At 33.6% G+C, this 20,928-nt stretch overlaps 2 protein-coding genes across 3 annotated transcripts in view; one reads left to right on the top strand and one right to left on the bottom strand.

Moving 5' to 3' along the window:
- LOC111416219 (deoxynucleoside kinase-like) overlaps window positions 1-18,657 on the bottom strand; it is a 34,099-nt gene extending 15,442 nt beyond the window's left edge. Inside the window, exon 1 of one of the 2 annotated variants that reach the window (XM_071195924.1) lies at window positions 18,572-18,657. Coding sequence is in view for 1 of the 2 variants with exons in the window: in XM_023048184.2 (XP_022903952.2) it covers window positions 246-295 (50 nt within the window). In the remaining variant the exon portion in view is untranslated. Of the gene's footprint in view, window positions 1-245; window positions 429-18,571 lie in introns of those variants that run through there. The other variant, XM_023048184.2, reaches the window with a different exon arrangement.
- LOC111423364 (platelet-activating factor acetylhydrolase-like) lies at window positions 10-19,945 on the top strand. The gene is made up of 6 exons (XM_071195923.1): window positions 10-102; window positions 158-257; window positions 18,587-18,799; window positions 18,859-19,375; window positions 19,423-19,590; window positions 19,651-19,945. The coding sequence occupies exons 2-6, from the start codon at window positions 212-214 to the stop codon at window positions 19,877-19,879; spliced, it is 1,173 nt and encodes a 390-aa protein (XP_071052024.1). The 5' UTR covers window positions 10-102; window positions 158-211; the 3' UTR covers window positions 19,880-19,945.
- The last annotated feature ends 983 nt before the right edge of the window (window positions 19,946-20,928 follow it).

Here is a 20,928-nt window from a genome sequence, read left to right as displayed (position 1 = left end):
TCGAATATTTAGTGGGTAGAGTCTCTCTACACAAAATGTGGAGAAAGTGACCCAAAATCATAACAAGTTTCACTTTAGCACCGAATAGAAGAAGTCAAGAAGGTGAACATAACCTCAAAGTTAAAATTTTTATCTTTATTTATTTATTTTGTTGTAGTGCCCAATATAATAATAATAATAATCGTTGACTTTTAACTAATTTGAATTGGAAATGTGGTTTTTTAACAAAGTGCCTTATCACTTACCGAAGTCCAGAGGTGAGAAAGTTTTTAATAAACGATTTTTTATAACTCATCCAATATGAATTTCACCATATAATTCAAGTAAAATTATAGTAATTAAAGTAATTTCCCGCTTTCTTTTAGTAACTTTTACGTTTTACCTAGCAAATTTTTTGTTGACGTTAAGATTACGCTTAACTATACAGGTTCCTGCAGTCGGTAACTAATTTAATTTAGTTTTTCCTAAACGACATTAATTTTTGTTTATAACTTTTAGCAATCGATAGCCTGATTTTTTTTCTACCCTTGTATGTACATTCTAATAATAATAATACTCTATAAACAAAGCTAATCAAATTCGATGTCCGAATAGGCTATCTCGACCCATTAAATTTACAGTTTCCTGTAAATTTAATTTCTTTGACATTAAAAAAAAAACTTTATTTTTAGTTTTATTCTAAAACAATAAGAAATAAACCTTTCAAACTCCATATTTTTGTAATCAGAATAAAATAACGAAAATTGTCATGATATCTGAAAATCTCCACAAATTTTTTTTGACTTCGTTATGAAATTCTCTGCAAAAAAGTGTCCATATAATCTCTTAGTTATAATACTCCACCTATAATAATAACCAAGATAATTGTACAAGTTGGTTTTACGATATTTTCGAGATCATGACATGTAAGTTACTTTTTTTGTAACTCTTATAGTTCCGAGTCAGCGTATTCGGACATCGAATTTGAACCACCCTGTACAGGATGGGCCAAATTGGACACTTTTAAATTGAAACTCCTCTTTTTATAAGAGATAGAGGAAAAATGATTTCACTGTTTGAGGCTCGATTTTTATAAGAAACTTAATGGCGAAAACCGCATATCGATATCTCTTACGGTTTCGGAGATACAGGCTGTTTTTCAAAAAGGTGCATTTTCGAAAAGTCGTCATCTTATTGAAAAATCTTCCTTTCTGTGAAAACATTTCATTTTGAAAGCAACTTTTTATGTAAAATTATGGAATAAGTTAGCTCAAAGCAATATTTTAGTAGTTATTGACATAAAAATAATTTTTTTAAATGAAACATCTTATATATTAATAATTTAGTAATAATTTAATGTAAGAATTCGCTGTTGCTCTGTGTCCCATTAGTAATGGACCATCCTGTATATTTACAGACATATTTAAAACTCTGGCTCGTTCTGGCAAAAAACATTGATGATAAAATTGTTGAAGTCTTTGTTGTTGTATTTCGATAAAAATGGGGTGTCCCTCATCTATATACATTACAAAATAACACATTTTTCGTTTGGTAATGTTGAGTTGTCCTTGGATCTAAAAATATTGACTGCGGGAAGTTAGCCCCCCCACTTTTTGATTTTTAATTTTTTCATAGTTGTTCTAGATTGTTCTAGAGTTGTTCTACATTGTTCCAAAGCGGAAAAAATAAAAACTCGGCGAGAAAAGCCGAAAAAATGATTTTTTGACTAGCTATTTTTTTTAATTTTTGGAAAAATTAATTTTCTTTGTTGTTCTAAAAAATCAAAATTCTGGGATACATCGTTACGAAGTTACAACTAAAAATAGGTTTGGCTGCCAAAATGTCTACTATCCGTGAAAAAAGTCATTTTAGAGATTGATATCTTCGTAACCACTCGATGAACAAAATTGCGGTAAAGTTTATTGTAATCAGTGAACATTTCTGCGTATCACATGTTAATTTGAAAAATTTCGGGTTTGCGGTTTTTATTTTATCGCGAGTTAAGTGAAAAAACTACCCTATTTTTGAGTCTTTTTTTTTGTCTACTTTGCGATTTTTTTTCTCCAAAACTATTTTATGAAAAAATTTCAAATTTGAACTGGTGGTAAACCGATGTGTTCTTAATGTGAGGCATATTTTATTTTTTCGATATTCCATATAGTTTCGCGGAAAATCGCGGTTTAGTAGGATGCTATTATTTCGAAAACTTTTTAAGAACGATTTAATGGAATTATAAATTAAAGAGAAACAGAAGTAAGTTCTGCGTGGTGAGGAGGGTTCCGTCCAATTGGAATCGATGGTATGTCCTAGACAGTGCGTCGCGCCTTTATCTTACCTATATAAAGAAATAAGGCGCGACGTCCTGTCTGGAATGCACCATCTGTTCTAATACTTATACAAGTATAAGTACAAACAAGCATTTCTTATGCTCAAAAACATATAACTACCAAATTTTGTGTTAATAGTACAAAAAGCTTCAAATTTATCAAGAAATTTCGAAATAAGAATTTAATTTTCAACACCCTGTGCCTTGAAAACCACCTACATTTGTATAAGAGGTTAGGTTAAATCGTCATATATTGGTGTCTAGTGTCTCCGGTATTCGGATTTCCCATTCTTTCTGACTCACCCTGTATACACTACAAAATAACACATTTTTCGTTTGGTAATGTTGAGTTGTCCTTGGATCTAAAAATACTAGTAATTTATAGTAACATACATGCATATACTAGTTTTATAGCATGTCATTATGAAACTTGCAACGCGCCAGCTTTGGGAAGCTTCTGGCTTAAACTGTATATTTTAAAAATATCTGATGGAAATAATTGTGATTATGTTTTCATGTTGGTTGCCCTCCTTGTACACCAAATAAAATTGGTTATTATTTTATATAGCACTATGAAGTAACTGCTTCTTTATATGCAAAGAGTAAGCACACTTAATTTCTACATCTGCATCCTCTCCTACCAAACCTAGTTATATTTATATATACAGGTGTCCGCCAAAAAGTCAACAACAATCGTTTTATTTTTGTTCCATTGCATCTACATTTCTGAAATTTAGTTTGTGCGGGAGGTTAGTAGTATAGATTCGCCGATTCAAGAACCTCCTCCTCGAACCTGCGTTCTAGGAGGAGGTTCTTGAATCGGCAAATTTTTTGGGGTCAGAGGAGGTTCGATGAGGAGAGGAGGTTCTTGAATCGGCGATTCTTTTGAGGGTCGGAGGAGATTCGATGAAGAGAGGAGGAGGTTCTTGAATCGGCGAATCTATACTACTGAGGTTCATACCGACCTTTCGATCTAAAGTATTTTCAAGATGGCGTATTTTTTCGCATACAATTAAAAGGTGCAATAAGAACTATAGCATTCCATTTAAAATAACTAAGTTGAGGTCTACTTCCGGGGGACCGGAAGTGGCCACCATCTTGAAAATACTTTAGATCGAAAGATCGGTATGAACTTTCCATATAAGCTAAATGTCAGAAACGTTGATGCAATGGAAGAGAAATAAAACGGGTATTGCTGACTTTTTGGCGGACACTGTATATACAGGCTGTATCTGAATGATTGCAACAAACTTCAAGGGTATGGTTCAATATGATATCGAAGTTTGTTGCAGTCATTCAGATACACCCTGTATGCAGGGTGTTTCAGGTTTTTGTAGCAGGACTTTAACAGTCGATAGATCTTTTAAAATTAACACAAAAACTTCATATAAACATAGGTCACAAACGCTTTGTTTTGGAGATACAGGGTGTTCAAATTAAATTTTTAAATTGTTTTTTATTTAATATTAGACGTGTATTTCAACCGATTCTTTTCAAATTTGGTATACGGAGGTTTTTTGGCACTAGAAAGACGATTATGGAGTCCGTTTTACTATAGCCGGTCTGTAACGTATTCTTTACGGATTAAAATAACAATAACTTTTCTGACAGTATACTTTTTGGCTTTTTGAATAAAAATTCTTATTCTCTCTACTTTTTAAGCAAAAAGGGTACTCTTATCAAAATGCGCTAAAGTTTATCGTTTTCAAGATAATCCGCTTTTTATTATTCGATGTAGACCAATTTGTTTAGAAGAGTTTTAAAGACAGGTATAATAATGTTTGCCATTGAAACACAGTGGGTAAGTTCACTAATGCTTTAGTTTATTGTATCAAGTGTCAAATCACTAGTAGTTGTTGATCAGTGTTAAATTAATTTTTCTTATTCGTTAACGTGTTAAATTCAATTTTCTTGTTTATTAACATGCTAAATTCATTACTCTTTTTCATTTTTTAATTTTTTGTTTGCTGCATAAAAACTTTATGGCAAACGTTATTATACCTATCTTTAAAAATCTTCTAAACAAATTGGTCTACATCGAATAATAAAAAGCGGATTATCTTGAAAACGATCAACTATAGCTCATTTTGATAAGAGTACCGTTTTTGCTTAAAAAAGTACCGAGAACAAGAATTCTTATTTAAAAAGCCAAAAAGTATACTATCAGAAATGTTATTGCTATTTTAATCCGTAAAGAATACGTTACAGAGCGGCTATAGTAAAACGGACTCCACAATCGTCTTTCCCATGCCAAAAAACCTCCGTATATCAAATTTGAAAAGAATCGGTTAAAATACACGTCTAATATTAAATAAAAATCAATTTAAAAATTTAATTTGAACACCCTGTATCTCCAAAACAAAGCGTTTGTCGACCTATGTTTATATGAAGTTTTTGTGTTAATTTTAAAAGATCTATCGACTATTAAAGTCATATATATACTATCTCCTATATCGCTGACTAAGGCAGCAAAAGAGTGTAAACACTAGAGTGCAAATATACAGGGTGTCTCAGCGAGACCGGTCATTAGACGTTTCTGGGGTTCTGGCGAAAATAAAAATTTGAGAATTCAGACTTAAGTATTATCAATTACGATCTCTTCGTCTAAAATATTTTCAGATTTCTTGCACTTCCGGTTATACCGGAAGTCGCCACCAACTTTATTTTTTTAAATGGAACACCCTGTATATTTTTACATATTTGGATTTGTCTGTTTTCAAGGTTTATAAATAACTTTACTTTTTGCAATTTGATTCGGTCGTTCTCGAGTTATTCGAATTTTTCTAGAAAAATCTGCTCCAGCAGACATTTGTTCAAAAAATCAGAAAACACTTAATTTTTGGGTTATCAATTTAGGATTGAGAACATGCTTAAGCAACATGATGGAGTATGTTTTGGTGCCGAGAACTGCGGTCTAGAATGTTTGATCACTTTACTATGGCACGTTAACTTTTCGTCGTCTTCGGTGTCTCATTCTACATCTTTTATATCCCATATGGCCCATACCTAATATTAATAGTTTGGGAGATAATTAGGGTTTTTTGAAAAATGCACACATATCATATGGATATTTAGCCTAGTGTGCCATGAAAAACAAGCCTTCTCAATGAGTTCTTGTCAAAGACTCATTTGTTTACGCCATTTGATGCATGTGAGCTAATAATTATCTGTTATGTCCCTTAATATTAGTACTGAAACGAATTAAAATCGATAACAATAACGAAAGTAATATTTACATAAATCAAGAAATTCTTAATTTATTTTTTTTGCATGAAAAGCGCGACAAAGTTCGTAATATGATTCCCAGATCTTCTTTGGCAGCTCGAATTGAGGTGTTGGGACTGGGCTCGAAATAAGCCAAGGTATTCACCTCTTCCGTTGCATTATCTACTACATTTTTTGGTCAGTTTAACACGTGATTAATTCGTCTTCTATTCCTCTAAATTTACCTTTTGTCATCGGAGATAAATGTGGATAATTTTCATTAAACATTCTGCAAGTTCTACTAAAAACTTTGTCGCACTTTTCGTGCACAAAAAATAAATTATGGATTTCTTCATTTGTATAAACATTATTTACGTTATTAATATCCATTTTAACTGGTTTTAGACTCACAAGCATCAAACAACCTAAATTAGACTTTGACGTTTATCAATAAGTCATTAAACATTTGTTTTCCATGGCACACTAGGTTAATATCGATATGATATGTGAGCATTTTTCAAAAAACCCTAATTATTTCTCAAACTATTAATGTTAGGCATACGACATATGGAATATAAAAGATGTAAAATGAGACGCCGAAGACGACTAAGTAATAAAATAGGGGGGGTGCCATTTAAAAAAATGAAGTTATGGTGCTTCCAAATTTCGAAAAGTTAACGTGTCATAGTAAAGTGACCAAACGGTCTAGACAGCCGTTCTCGGCACCAAAACATACTCCATCATGTTGTTTAAGCATGTTCTAAATCCTAAATTGATATCTCAAAAATTGAGTGTTCTATGATTTTTTGAACAAATGTCCATTGAACCACCAAATTGATGGTTCAAATTGCAAAAAGTAAAGTTATTTATAAACCTTCAAAACAGACAAATCCAAATATGTAAAAATATACAGGGTGTTCCTTTTAAAAAAATTAAGTAGGTGGCGACTTCCGGTATAACCGGAAGTGCTAGAAATCTGAAAATATTTTAGATGAAGAGAACGTAATTGATAATACTTAAGTCTGCATTCTCAAATTTTTTGTTTGGCCAGAACCCCAGAAACGTCTAATGACCGGTCTCGCTGAGACACCTGTATATACAGGTGTCCCGCAACGATTGTACAAAACTGCATCAGCGTATTCTATGAGCAAAAATAAACAAAAAAAAGCCTAATAAACATAGGTCCGAATATGGACCATTTTCGAGATATTCAAAGATTTAGTTTCATAAGTTGATATTGTTAACATCATGAATTTAAATTTGTTTTTATAATAATTAAGTCGTTACTATGATTACGATAAGTTGTCTAATCAAAAAAAAAATAATAATACTTCACGAAATTATTATTTTACTATTTAATTTAATAAAACTATTAAGTATGGCTCCTATTAATTACTCCAAGGAAGAGATGGCGGATATGGTGTATTGTTACGGACTAGCTGATGGAAATGCGTCGTTAGCAGCTCGTCATTACGCGCAAAGGTTCCCGAACAGACGATTGCCTAATAGTCACACCTTTAGCAGACTATTTCTCAGATTAAAAGAAACGGGAAGCGTAACCCACAGCCATTCCATGGAGAGACATTACACAAGGCCGGTGGAATTAGAAGAAGCACTTTTGAGAAGAGTCGATGAACCAGCATTAGAAGAATTTCTGCACAAGAAAACATTAACAAAACAACCGTTCACCGCATTTTAAGGGAGCAGTTGCTTTATTCTTATCATTACAACACCGTTTAAGCTCTAACAGAAAATGATGGCGAAAAAAGAGAGATTTTTTGTAGGTGGGCCATACAGGAGGTAGTAAACGTCGACTTTCCCATAAACATTGTATTTACGGATGAAGCAACATTTACTCAAAGCGGAATTTTTAATATTCATAATGCGCACGTTTGAAGCGATGAAAATCCCCATGCAATACTAGAAACTCATCATCAGTGGCGATTCAGTGTTAATGTATGGGCTGGAGTTATAGGTTCCAAAGAGATTGACAGCCGATGCCTACATACATTTTTTACAAAATGACCTTACAGAGGCATTTGATGAATTACCTCAACAAATTCTAGAAGATTGCTACTTTATGCACGATTATGCACGCGCTACTCGAGCATACTTAAATAACAGATTTGGCAATAAGTGGATTGGCCGAGGAGGGCCACCTCGTTCACCAGATTTAAATCCGTTAGATTTTTGGTTTTGGGGACATTTAAAACAAATTGTTTATTCTGAAGACGTTCAAAATGTGCAGGATTTGAAGAATAAAATTAGTAACGCATTTGACACAGTAAAACAAATTCCTGGTATCTTTGAACGCATTAGAAGTTTATTTAGAAAACGTATCCGTTTGTGTTTAGAAGTAAATGGTGCGCATATTGAACATTTATTATGACATGAATCTTTTCCAATTTGTTAAATATTCGTTGTTTTTATGCTGGTTGAACGGTTTTCTTCGACAATCTTTGTTACTTGTTTTGTTAAATTATTAATGAACTGTATTAATTAACTTAATATTATCTTATTATTTATTAAATTTTATCTTAACCATCGTAACCATGGTAATCATATAATTACTGCATCTAAATCGTTAGAATTAATGATGTTTACAATAGGTCAGCTTATGAAACTAAAACTTTGAATATCTCGAAATTGGTCCATTTTCGGACCTATGTTTATTAGACTTTTCTTGTCTGTTTTCGATCAGAGAATACGCTGATGCAGTATTGTACAATCGTTGCGGGACACCTGTATATTTCGCTAGGGTTTGTTCCAGGTACATCGTTTAAAAATTGTTATTGGAATAAAAGGCTTAATTGGCCCAAAACGATGATTTATTCATTTAAATAAGTGCTACACGTGTTTCGCCCCTTCTAGAGGCTTCGACAGGCACGACGTCAATAGTTTTACGACAATCTTGAAGGAGTCTGTTTTGTCTTCATCATGTTCTCGTTTGATTGTTATAATTGTATGTTATCGAAATTTCAAAGTATGAGGCAGATGGTGGTGGACTGTCCACCACCATCATTCACACTAGTAGGTACGACTCATACAAAAAGATTAATTGGTTCTTCGCTCATTATTTTCAACATCCTTGCTAACTCAAAACAAATATTCAACATTTCACCAACATATTTGGATAATTTTTAGAATTTTGATTATATTTTATGACCCAAACCAATAATAGTGGACATTTTGAGGTTAAGTGAAACGTGAGAAACACACGGAATAGATATAAACCTTCACATTGACAACTTCAACGAGTTTTTACAATTTTGACATTTGATAAATGGTATTGTGAAAAAGAATAATAAAATATAATTGGAACTTTGATTGAGTGGTTCTTCTCGGTGCTTTTGCGGAACAGAGGCTTAAAAATAATATCTCTGCCTCATACTTTGAAATTTCGATAACATACAATTATAACAATCAAACGAGAACATGATGAAGACAAAACAGACTCCTTCAAGATTGTCGTAAAACTATTGACGTCGTGCCTGTCGAAGCCTCTAGAAGGGGCGAAACACGTGTAGCACTTATTTAAATGAATAAATCATCGTTTTGGGCCAATTAAGCCTTTTATTCCAATTACCTGTATATTTGTCTCTGTCATGCCCCCTTCTACTCAAGAGGCATGTGTGAGCACGTGGTGAGTACGCTTTTATCTTATTGGACGGTGAATTAAAAATTAATAGCAGCAAAAGAATTCAAAGTCGTCCTTTTTTGAAACATTTTTCTTAAAAATTTAATTAATAATTACATCGATGAAAATTGTATGATAGAATATTAAATAGTAAGTACCTAAGTACATATTTTATAACTTTGATTAATGTAACAACTTCATTAAATAGCGTGAGCTCACAAATTATGTTAAAAATTAATAACTATATTTTGGTACACATTTTTAATAATTACTATGTATATATGTATCAATTGAATTTTAAAGAATATAATGTTTAATGAACAACCTATATAAAGTTGATATTTAAAGCAATATTCAACCTCAATTTCACACAAAAGTACATATATTCTAATTTATTTGATGCATCAATGATAATTTATAGTTAAAGTAAACCCTCTATAATAATTGCATTTTAAAGCTGCACAAATACACTTCAAACTCTTTAAAATTTACGATTCAAGCAAGCGCTTTCGGACAGACAATATATCATTCCATCTGCCTTTGATGGAAACGCTCGCCACTCATTGCTTACATGGCATAGATAGGGAGTCAGCGATATAGGAGATAGTATACAGGTGTTCATTTCAAAACTTTCCATCTCAATTTCTGTAAATCCGGAAGTTTAAAAAGAAAACCGCTGAAATAGGTAAAGAATAATACCAAGGGGGACAACTTTTTATGCAAAAATTCACACTTCAACCCCCCGCCGCCAGAAACCAACCCCTTAAAAATCTTAAATGGAAAGGGATACCTCATTTTAAAGGTCTTTTAAGGTTGATCGATTCGTTTTCGAAATTTTTGCGAAAATCTTTGTTTTGTATTTCTCGCTTTAATTAATATTAAAAACATTAATCACCTTCTTAAAAGCAAGAATAAGTAATCTTTTATTATTAATTTATAAAATTAAATTACCATGTTCGTTTTTACAACGACCATTAATCCTTTATTATTTCGGAGCAATCGGAAATATTTAAGAAAACTAAACACGTATAATTATGAATTAAACTAAATTTTATTGAAAGTATTTTACATTAAACCTGTATGAATTGACTCGAATGGCCAAAAAAAGGAAAAAAAGAGACGAAATTTTTCTCTTTCTATAAACGAGTTATAAGCAGGCTCACAGTGCGAGAAAAGAATAAAATAAAAGTGCAATTTGGTTATTACTTAAACAACTTTGTGTTATCCACTTAACAAAGTTATTTAAATAAAACAGCTATAATGGCAAAATGAATGTGCTCGACGAACTGCCGCAATTTTTAATTAAAGGCATGAAGAAATTCACTCAGACTGGGTCCGTTGCCAACATAAAACATAATGAGTCGAGAGTTTTGAATGAAACCGCTCAACTGGAAGTGTTGGGTCATTTCGGTATCAACCCCAATACTTAGGTATCTCGTGCAACTGGTATATCCTTGGGTTCTGTTCATAAAGTTGTAAAACTTCACAAATTCCATCCTTATAAATTGAAAATACATCAAGAGCTAACTGAAGACGATTTTGACATGAGAATACAGTTTTGTGAAGAAGTGACCACTATTATTAATAATAACAACGTTTTTGTGAAAAATATCTGCTTTAGGGATGAATGCACTTTTTCTTTAAATGGATTTGTAAATAAACATAACTGCAGATCTATAATTTTTAGTTTATGGAGGCTTTGGTATATTTTATTATAAAAATTGTGACATCATTCCCTCCTTTATTTCTAAAACTCCAATTATAACGACGTTTCGGGAAATGTTCCCATCATCAGGTTAATAGTACTCTTATCTAAAGAAACACGAATTACTAAATTAAAAATAACATAATTACTATTACAAACATGAAAAACAATCTCCATACACTTAAATCACAAAAGATTTTTTTTGTTTAGTTTATAGAATATGATTCTTACCTAAGACTATTCATCAATTTTCATCATTAATTGTTTCTTAAATTTATTCCGATACATCTTATCATGCTTACGAATCAAGTCTAAGAGAAATTTTCATACAAGGTCAGATAACAATTGTATTCCTTTGTCCGAAACCTGTTTTCTCTCCCATATTCTATTATATCACTAATTTATTTAAAATATCCGCATAATGTGCTCCTATTCTTCCTACATCTCTAAATTTTTCCTTATTTGTATGTTTTTATTTGTTATTAATATCTTAGGATTATCGAAATCAAACTTATGACTTAAAGTTACAGAATGTTGGCACAAAGCTGTTTTGTTTTGAATTTTTATTTGTTTAGTATCGTATTTGTACCAGCTTTGTGCTTTGACGTCATTAGACTTTCTTTATGGGGTCATTTAAAGTCTGTTGTATTTACCCCTCAACCTCAAAATTTAGAAGAACTTCGTCAGAGAATTACTGCAGCTTGCCGCGGAATTCAAAGGGAAGTTTTTGAAAATGTGCGCCGTAGTTTTGAACAACGGTTGTACCATTGTTTAGCTAATAACGGACAACACTTTGAACAATTATTAAGTTGATTTTCTCTGCAAAAAGTTTTTGTACATAATTAAATAACTGAAAATAAAATAGAACGTTTCAAGTAGTTAAAAGTTGTTTAAGTAATAACCAAATAAACCTAAAAGAAAAGAAAAATGAAACAGAAATCGTTTTTTCTAAACATCTCTGACAGACGCCAGGCAAGCTAGCCAACATAGGTATATCATTGTCAAAATAACCTAAATATCAAAGATTTCGGATTGCTCCGAAATAATAAATGTTTAATGGTCGTTGTAAAAACGAACATGGTAATTTAATTTTATAAATTAATAATAAAAGATTACTTATTCTTGCTTTTAAGAAGGTGATTAAAGTTTTTAATATTAATTAAAGCGGGAAATTTCGAAAACGAATCGATCAATATAAAAAAAAATAAATACTAACATGTAGTACCTTAAAAGACCTTTAAAATGAGGTATCCCTTTCCATTTAAGATTTTTAAGGGGTTGGTTTCTGGCGGCGGGGGGTTGAAGTGAGTGAGTCAATTTTTGCATAAAAAGTTGTCCCCCTTGGTTTTATTCTTTTTGTAATTCGCTACGGTAATGGAAGCTATAACAGTACTCAAACGGGTGCTGTAATGAGACTCCTTACAGCATCCGATGCTGTAATGAGATTTTAGTAACATTTTATGGAACCAGTTCAAGTTGGTGACATTGGGTCATTAATTTTTCTAGTTGTCAATGTGACAATTTTTGTCTATGGATGTTTAAACACGTTCTTAGCATCGAATACAAGGTCCACAATGATGAGGACATATTGACTCTGAGCAATTTCTCTTATTTTGGGAGGTGTACATGAAACATTTTTTTCAGGTGAATATATTTTGTGTTTTGACAGTTTCTAATTGTCAATTCAAAATTTCTATTTTCAAGTGTTCCGGTGTTACCAACTGCTACATACCTATTTCCCTCTGTTCAACTAAACAATCTCATACATAGTGCGTATGAATCAAGCTGTCCAATAAAACACAAAAGAGCACAATCCAATGTGCCTTGGTGGAATAAGGACCTTGAAAACCAGCGAGTCATGGTTAGAAGACTATATAATAAAGTCAGGAATTCCAAACTCGAGCAAACATGGGATGTCTATAGAAAAGCCCTAACGGAATATAACTTGGCTATCCGCAAAGCCAAAAGAAAAACCTGGCGCAGCTTCTGTGAAGGCATAGACAATACGCCTACAGTTGCTCGTCTGCATAAGATCTTGGCAAAAGATCACAACACTGATCTAGGCCACCTATGCAAACAAAATGGTAAATATACAGAGGATGCCAAGGAATCGTTGGAGCTCCTACTGAACACACACTTTCCTTCCTCAAAAGTCTGCCCCCATGCAGATGCCGACCCTGAAGTAATGGACATAACCCGTCCATCAGGTAGGGTTCGCAGCACAGCTGGGAATATTTTCACACCCAACTAAGTAAGGTGGGCTATCTCGAATTTCAAGCCCCTAAAATCGCCTAGAGGAGACGGAATTCTGCCTATCTTTCTGCAAAAAGGCTTAGAAGACCTTCTCCCAATAATAATATCCCTATATATAGCTAGCTCTATGGAGGAAAGTAAAGGTGGTCTTCATACCTAAAGGTGGTAGGCGTTCAAACGCGGACCCCAAGGCGTACAGACCAATTAGCCTAACTTCATTTCTCCTCAAAGGGATGGAAAAGGTAATCGATCAATACCTAAGGAATGGAGTGCTTCTCACAAATTCACTCCACCCTAGCCAACATGCTTACCAGAAAGCAAAATCAACAATTACCGCTCTCCATGCTTTGACTAGCACCTTAGAGGAGGCAATTGCAACCAAAGAGATAGCCCTTTGTGCTTTCATAGATATAGAGGGTGCGTTTGATAACACCTCATATGAATCCATAGAGAAGGCTCTAAACGTAAAAGACATACATCCGTCGACAATCAAGTGGTGTATAGCCATGTTGAAAAGTCGGCAGATCACAGCCAGTCTGGGAGGCGAGTCGCTGACTATAAAGGCGCTAAGAGGATGTCCCCAAGGGGGAGTGCTATCACCTCTATTATGGTGCCTGGTAGTTGATGACTTGATGAACACCCTAACTAAAAACGGATTTAAGATACAAGGGTATGCTGATGACCTGGTAATCACAATCCGAGGTAAATATGATTCAATCATAACTCAGCTAATGCAGAAAGCCCTACTACTCACCAGTACTTGGTGCAGAAGCAATGGGCTCAGCATCAATCCCAATAAAATCGAAATAGTCCCTTTCACTCGGAGAAGGAAGCTACAAATAAAAGCACCCTCCATTGAAAGTAGAACTATTAACCTCAAAACAGAAACTAAATACCTAGGGGTAATACTTGACAGTAAACTAAACTGGAACTCACACTTAGATAAGGTGAGGAAAAAGGCCATCATGGCAAACCAGATCTGCCGCAGGCTCCTAGGAAGGAACTGGGGTCTCAAACCACGAATGGCTCATTGGGCCTACGTAGCAATAATCAGACCCATGGTCGCCAACGCCTTATTGGTTTGGTGGCCAAAAACAAAACATAAGACAGCTCAACAACAGCTGGCACAAATCCAGCGGTTAGCATGTCTTAACATAACGGGTGCAATGAGATCCTGTCCGACGGCTGCTTTGGAAGCCCTACTCGGTCTCACACCGCTCCACATATACAGGGTGATTCATAAGTAATGGGCCAAATTGTAAATGTACGTTCAGAGGCCAAAATAATAATATTTTCATTAACAATAATGGATCTTACAATTAGTCTGCTCCTTACTGAGATACAGGATGTTAAAGCGAAAAAAATAAAATAGATTTTTGTTAATAGATCAGCTACTTTTCTACATAATGACTCATAGTTGACTTATAGTTTTTGTAAGGGTAAACAATAATGTGTGAGAGGATTTGAGTTAACTCGTAGATGTCGCCACATGCGCCATATGAATTATGAAACGTCAATGAGCTTTTACGTTTAATGAATAGTTTAAAACATTTTATTGTTAAGTAAACTGATTCATTCTTGTCCTAACATAAATCAAAATGCCGAGACATAATCACTTTTCAAACGAAGAAATGAGAGACATGTTATGCGTTTACGCACAAGAACGTTTTTCTGGGCAAGCAGCATCCAGAAAATATCGTGAAATGTACCCTTACAGAAGGCAGCCAAACCGGAAGATATTTCAAAATATTTATAATCGATTGGGTGAAACAGGTTCATTTCGTCCAAAATATCATACAGGACGTCCTAAGATTATCACTCCGCAGCAAGAAGATGAAATTTTGGTAAGAATTGCGCAAAATTCTGAAATAAGCACTCGTCGATTGTCTGCAGCAACTGGAATAAGCCAACCATCCGTGACTAGAACGGTGACTACACAAGGAAAATTTATATCCCTATCATTTTATACCTGTGCAAAATTTACTTCCAACAGATTATCGAATCAGAGTTCAATTTTGTCAGTGGCTAAAAGGAAAATTGAATAATAATCCAACATTCCTAAATAACATTCTTTTCACGGATGAAGCAACCTTTACCAGACGCGGAGTTTTTAATTGGCGAAATAGTCATGCCTGGGAAACCGAAAACCCTCGTTTAAAAAAAGATAGACATTTCCAGCACGAGTTTAAAATAAATGTGTGGTGCAGTTGAATTACCTCCTAATTTAAATGGAGAGTCATATTTAATTTTTTTAAATAATGACTTAGTCGACCTCTTGGGAGATCTTCCATTACAACTAAGAAGAAATATGTGGTTCATGCAAGACGGTGCTCTTCCACATTTTTCACGTGCTGTGCGCGAACATCTGAATGAAACATTCCCTCACCGTTGGATTGGACGTGGTAGTGATCCACTTGATTTTTATGTGTGGGGTTACATGAAATCAATGGTCTATGCTGAACCTACTATAAATACACGAGACGAGTTATGGAATAGAATTCAAGATGCAGCCAATTCAATACGAAATAATCCTGCTACATTTTTTAAAGTCAGACAATCCTTAACCAAACATGTTGAAAACCTTTTGCAGTAGCTCATAATTAAGCTTAAATTTAATTTAACTTCGCACAACATTAACATGTAGGTTTTGATAACAGTTGTCGTAAGTGGTCTTAGTTCTAATGTTGTATTTCGTTTTATTAACTGGCGTACAATAAATTGTTTTATTACGTAATTTTTTTATGGTTTCAGTTTAATATTGTTATCAATTATCAATTACGGTTAGGTAAATGTCAACATTCCATGCCATGCTTGTGTCTTAACAGATTAATGCTACGTCGACCACCGTGAAATGTAGTGTAGTGAATTAGTAAAATTCAAATATCTCGAAAATCGTTAATATTTTCAAGATCAAAGAAGTATAGCTTTTTTCTACAGAAATGATGGGGCTATCCAAATTAAACAAGTATGTTGTAAAATAATGAGCGATAAAAAATTTGTAGCTGATTTCATCTAATTCATATGGCGCATGTGGCGACATCTATGAGTTAACTCAAATCCTCTCACACATTATTGTTTACCCTTACAAAAACTATAAGTCAACTATGAGTCATTATGTAGAAAAGTAGCTGATCTATTAACAAAAATCTATTTTATTTTTTTCGCTTTAACATCCTGTATCTCAGTAAGGAGCAGACTAAGACCCATTATTGTTAATGAAAATATTATTATTTTGGCCTCCTGAACGTACATTTACAATTTGACCCATTACTTATGAATCACCCTGTATATACAAAAGGAGGCAGCCTTAAGTGCCTTATCACTGAAAACAGTTTCTTCACTCAAGTTGATGCAGGGTAATCTCAGAGGACACCTCGAGATCCTCAAAGACCCATGTCTAAATCACCTGATTGAAATTAAAACGGACCTTATACCGACGGAATACAATTTCAACCAACCGTATAAGGTCATATTTAGTAGCAGGTATGATTGGGCGAAAGGAGGAGCCCTAGCCTGGTACACCGATGCTTCAAAGACAGTAAGATCTGGAGTAGGCATGGGCATCAGTGGACCAAATAGCCACACCAAATTGCCCCTCAGCTCGGACTTAACAATTTTCCAAGCAGAAGTTCTTGCTATAAACTTCTGCACCGCTTTGAACCTACAGAAGGGACAAAAAGGTGCATCCATAAACATTTTCACAGACAGTCGGGCCGCCTTAAAGGCAATTCAGGCCTACACGTGTGGCTCCGCACTGATCAGAGAGTGCACCAACAACCTGAGAGAACTCGCTAGGGGCAATGATGTTACCCTATGGTGGGTTCCAGGTCACAGCAACATTGAGGGCAATGAGAAGGCCGACAAGCTGGCCAAAGAGGCAGCAAACACGCCCTTCATTGGACCCTAACCTGGATGTGGACTACAAAAAAGCCACCTAAAACAAATAATCAACAACTGGGAGGCTTCAAAGATAGCCTTGCGACAAGCGAAGAGTATGATAACTCCGTCGCAAAACAAAACCAAAGAGGTTTTATGCCTCAGCAAAGGGGATCTAAGAACGCTCTCAGGCTACCTAACCGGCCATGTGCCCCTAAAATATCACCTCTTCCACATTGGACAAGCTGAGGATCAAACTTGTCGACTATGCAACGACGAGTCAGAAACTGCTGAACATATACTGTGCAATTGCGTCGCCAGAGGACGTCTAAGGCACAACGTCTTCGGTAAAACTCGTCTGTTACCTACCGACATAAAGGTTCAAGACCTCAGGACAATACTAAGGTTCATTAAGGCCCTACATTTGCCCTAAACCTTTGGAGGGCTAAAGTTACAATAGATCTTATAGGTCGCGGTAACGAGAGGGGCCGCCCTCCTCAGCCCAGCAATAATAATAATAATAATAATACCTATTTCCCTACATTGCCAAAATTTACTTTATTTTTGTTAAAAAAAAAGTATAAAACTTCAAGCGTGTCTTACGAAACTTGTTTTTTAATATACTATTACCTATTTCAGCGATTTTCTTTTTAAACTTCCGGATTTACAGAAATTGAGGTGGAAAGTTCTGAAATGAACATCCTGTATATATGGTTAAAGTCCTGCTACAAAAACCTGAAACGTCTTGTATAAAGCAGGACAATCACAACATTTTTGTTGTATAACATTTGGATAACCATTTTCTGTTGCTAATCTGTTAATAAATTTTAGTTCTTATAGTCTCGATGTACAATATATGTAAGGTTTATAATGTTGCATATCAAACAGCGTGGTGAATCTGGCTTTAAAGCGGCTTTTAAAAAACATTTGCTTCTTCAGCAGTTATAATAGCTTTCATGTTCACTTTATCTTTTTTTTGTCCTTCTGCTTTTTCTTTAGACATTTCTTCTTGTATCTTCTACTGTTGTATCTTTTCAATTCCTTTTTTCTGTTTTATGTCTCTTCCTTCTTTTACTTTTTGGCCTTTTTACTCTTTCCTCTTTTCTTGCTACTATTTATTTTGTTATTATATTTATTTATTTGTATAATCATGTATATATAAGTTTAACTGTAAGATATAACTTTATTAAGTTGTCGCAATTGCTGAGATGAAATTCAAATTGTACATATCCCTAAAGTTTCACAATTATTTCCATTTTCGGGATGGGACTGCTCATTCTTTGGATCCCATGGATCTATTTTATTATTATTATCATTTATTTGCTTAATGTCACAAATTGGCACTAAATCTACAACTACTGACTCTGTTGGCTGTGAAGATTTTTCAATTAGTATACAATAAAATTGTACTTACCACACTATTGTAAAGTCACTGTCTTCTAAATCACTATAATAAACACTTAATCTGAACACTAGCACTAAATTATTAAAATTAATAGTACAATTATTGTAATATTCTGTGTGCACGCGGAGATTCTAGTAGAATGATCTAGAATTGATCTTTTGATTGTTTAATAATGGATATTCTTACTTATAATTTTTTTAGGCCCCTTCGTTCCTTCGTGTGTTGATGTCGCTTTGGGGTACGAAAAATCCGGAGTATTCTTTCGATTATATTATCCCACAAATATAAAGGATAACGATGAAATTAACCACAAAAAATGGATACCTTTCTTCCCCGATGACAATTACATCATAGGGGAAGCAAAAGTTGTTATGTTATCCCCAAAAATCATCAATTTCTTTTATTGGAAAGGAGGTGCTTTATCTTCATCTTAATTAATTTAACCCCTTTGATTTATTTTTTAATTTATTCAGGTTCAATGAAGATCCCAATGTTGTACGGAGAATCCCCTAAAACAGATAAAAAACTTAAAATAATCATTTTTTCGCATGGATTGGGTGCTTATCGCAGTTTATATAGCACGATATTAGGCGATTTAGCCTCGAGAGGTTATATTGTAGCCTCACTTGAGCACAGAGATGAATCTTCATGTTACACATATTATTATAACTCAAAAGAGGACGCTGAAAATGATCGCAGAACAGCAATTTCATACAAATTAATCAAATTGGGGCAAGGCCACTTAGAATCGCGAACAAAACAAGTTCAATACCGCGCAGAAGAATGCAGCAAAGTTTTAGACTTTCTAATCAACTTAAATAACGGCTTAGTACCTTACAATGTAATGAGTGATACCCGAAATAATCACCAAATTGATTTTAAATTAGAAGATTTAGTCGGGAAATTAGATGTTGAATCAATAACTATGTGTGGGCATTCTTTTGGTGGAGCTACGGCTCTTTTAACGATGTCGAAAAGATCCGAATTAAAGTATTAATTTAAATTTTAAATAAAAAAGAATAATTTAATTGTTTTAGGCAAGGAATAATTTTAGATCCTTGGATGTTCCCGATTAAAAACGAAGAAATTTACAACAATTTTAATCAAAAATTGTTATTTATTAACACCCAAACTTTTCACATCAAATCGAACGTCGATTCCATGGAAAAATATCTCGGGGAGAACGCAAAAATGTATACGATATTGTAAGTTTTACTTTATTTTGATTTAATTTATAAATACAATTATTTCTTTATTATTTAAAGGCGGACAACTCATGAGAATCATGGCGATACTTTATTTTGGAGTGGTTATTGGCTGAATTGGTTTATGAAGAAAATCAATCCAATTACCGCTTTGTACATTAATAATTCGTTGATGTTACGATTTTTGAAAGAAACTACAAGGAATGATTGTGATATTAAAGATTGCGAGGAGCTTTTAAATCGGGAAAGTAATAAATATGTTGAAGGTTTGACTAAAGCTTGGGCTTAATTATTTTAATAAAAACGTTTTGTTACTTAAAAATAAATTGGTATAAAATATATTATGAAAAAAGTTTTTAATAATTTATATCTAAACACTATAAAATTTTTATATGAATCAAAATCGCCTTTGATAACTACAAGAAAACATGCTATGACACGAAAGAATGATAGAAACTTCCTAAATAGGAACTCTTAATCTTGATGGGCAACTTCAATGACTAAATAGGTAAGTGACGACCAGGTAAGCACATTGATGGAAATCTCAGTAATACAGATTCTCACCCTTCTCTCCAAGTTTATAGAAGACTAGATACTGGTTACACTATATACTACTTGCAGAAGAGCAGATATTGCTACTAGAGGATTGTATACTTTGTAGAGGATTAAATACAGCTTGCAAAAAACTAAATACCGTATGCACAAGACTGTACACAGTTCGAAGTTTGATGGAGGCTAAATACTGCTTGAAATACACTATATCCTACTTGCTGAAGACCAGATACTGCTAGTAGAAAATTCAGTAGTCGGCTGTGAAATTGTACGTAATTTGAGGAATAAACTGTTTATTATGAGCTAAAAAGTCATCATCCATAAACAAATTTAGTTTAGGCATAATAATTTTCTAGTGATAAAGAGAAAGTCCCCAAAATGTCAAAATTAAGTACTTTTGGTTTTAAAATCGATCATAACTCAAGAATGAAAGGTGCTAACGAAAAGTTTTTTAGGAATAAATTGTTTATTATGAACTAAAAAAACATCATCCATAAACAAATTTAGTTTAGGTATAATGATTTTCTAGTGATAAAGACAAAATCACCAAAATGTTAAAATTGAGTACTTTTGGTATTAAAATAGATCATATCTCAAAAATTAAAGGTGATAGAGAAAAGTTTATTTGAAATAAATTGTTTATATGAACTAAAATGACATTACTCATAAACAGATTTGGTTTAGTTATAATGATTTTCTAATGATAAAAAGAGAAAATCATCGAAATATCAAAATTGAATACTTTTGGTATTAAAATTGATCATAACTCAAAAATGAAAGGTGATG

The sequence above is a fragment of the Onthophagus taurus genome, chromosome 5 (genome assembly GCF_036711975.1).
Source record: "Onthophagus taurus isolate NC chromosome 5, IU_Otau_3.0, whole genome shotgun sequence".
NCBI classification, from domain to species: Eukaryota; Metazoa; Arthropoda; class Insecta; order Coleoptera; family Scarabaeidae; genus Onthophagus; species Onthophagus taurus.
Note: the sequence above shows the minus strand (reverse complement) of the source record. Positions and strands in the feature narration are given on the sequence as shown.

Excerpts from the sequence above, each read along its gene's own strand:
- LOC111423364 (XM_071195923.1), top strand. The coding sequence starts at position 212 with ATGTGGTTTTTTAACAAAGTGCCTTATCACTTACCGAAGTCCAGAG. Across the intron at positions 18,800-18,858 it reads TTTCTTTTATTGGAAAGGAG|GTTCAATGAAGATCCCAATG; the intron begins GTGCTTTATCTT and ends TAATTTATTCAG. Across the intron at positions 19,591-19,650 it reads GCAAAAATGTATACGATATT|GCGGACAACTCATGAGAATC; the intron begins GTAAGTTTTACT and ends TATTATTTAAAG.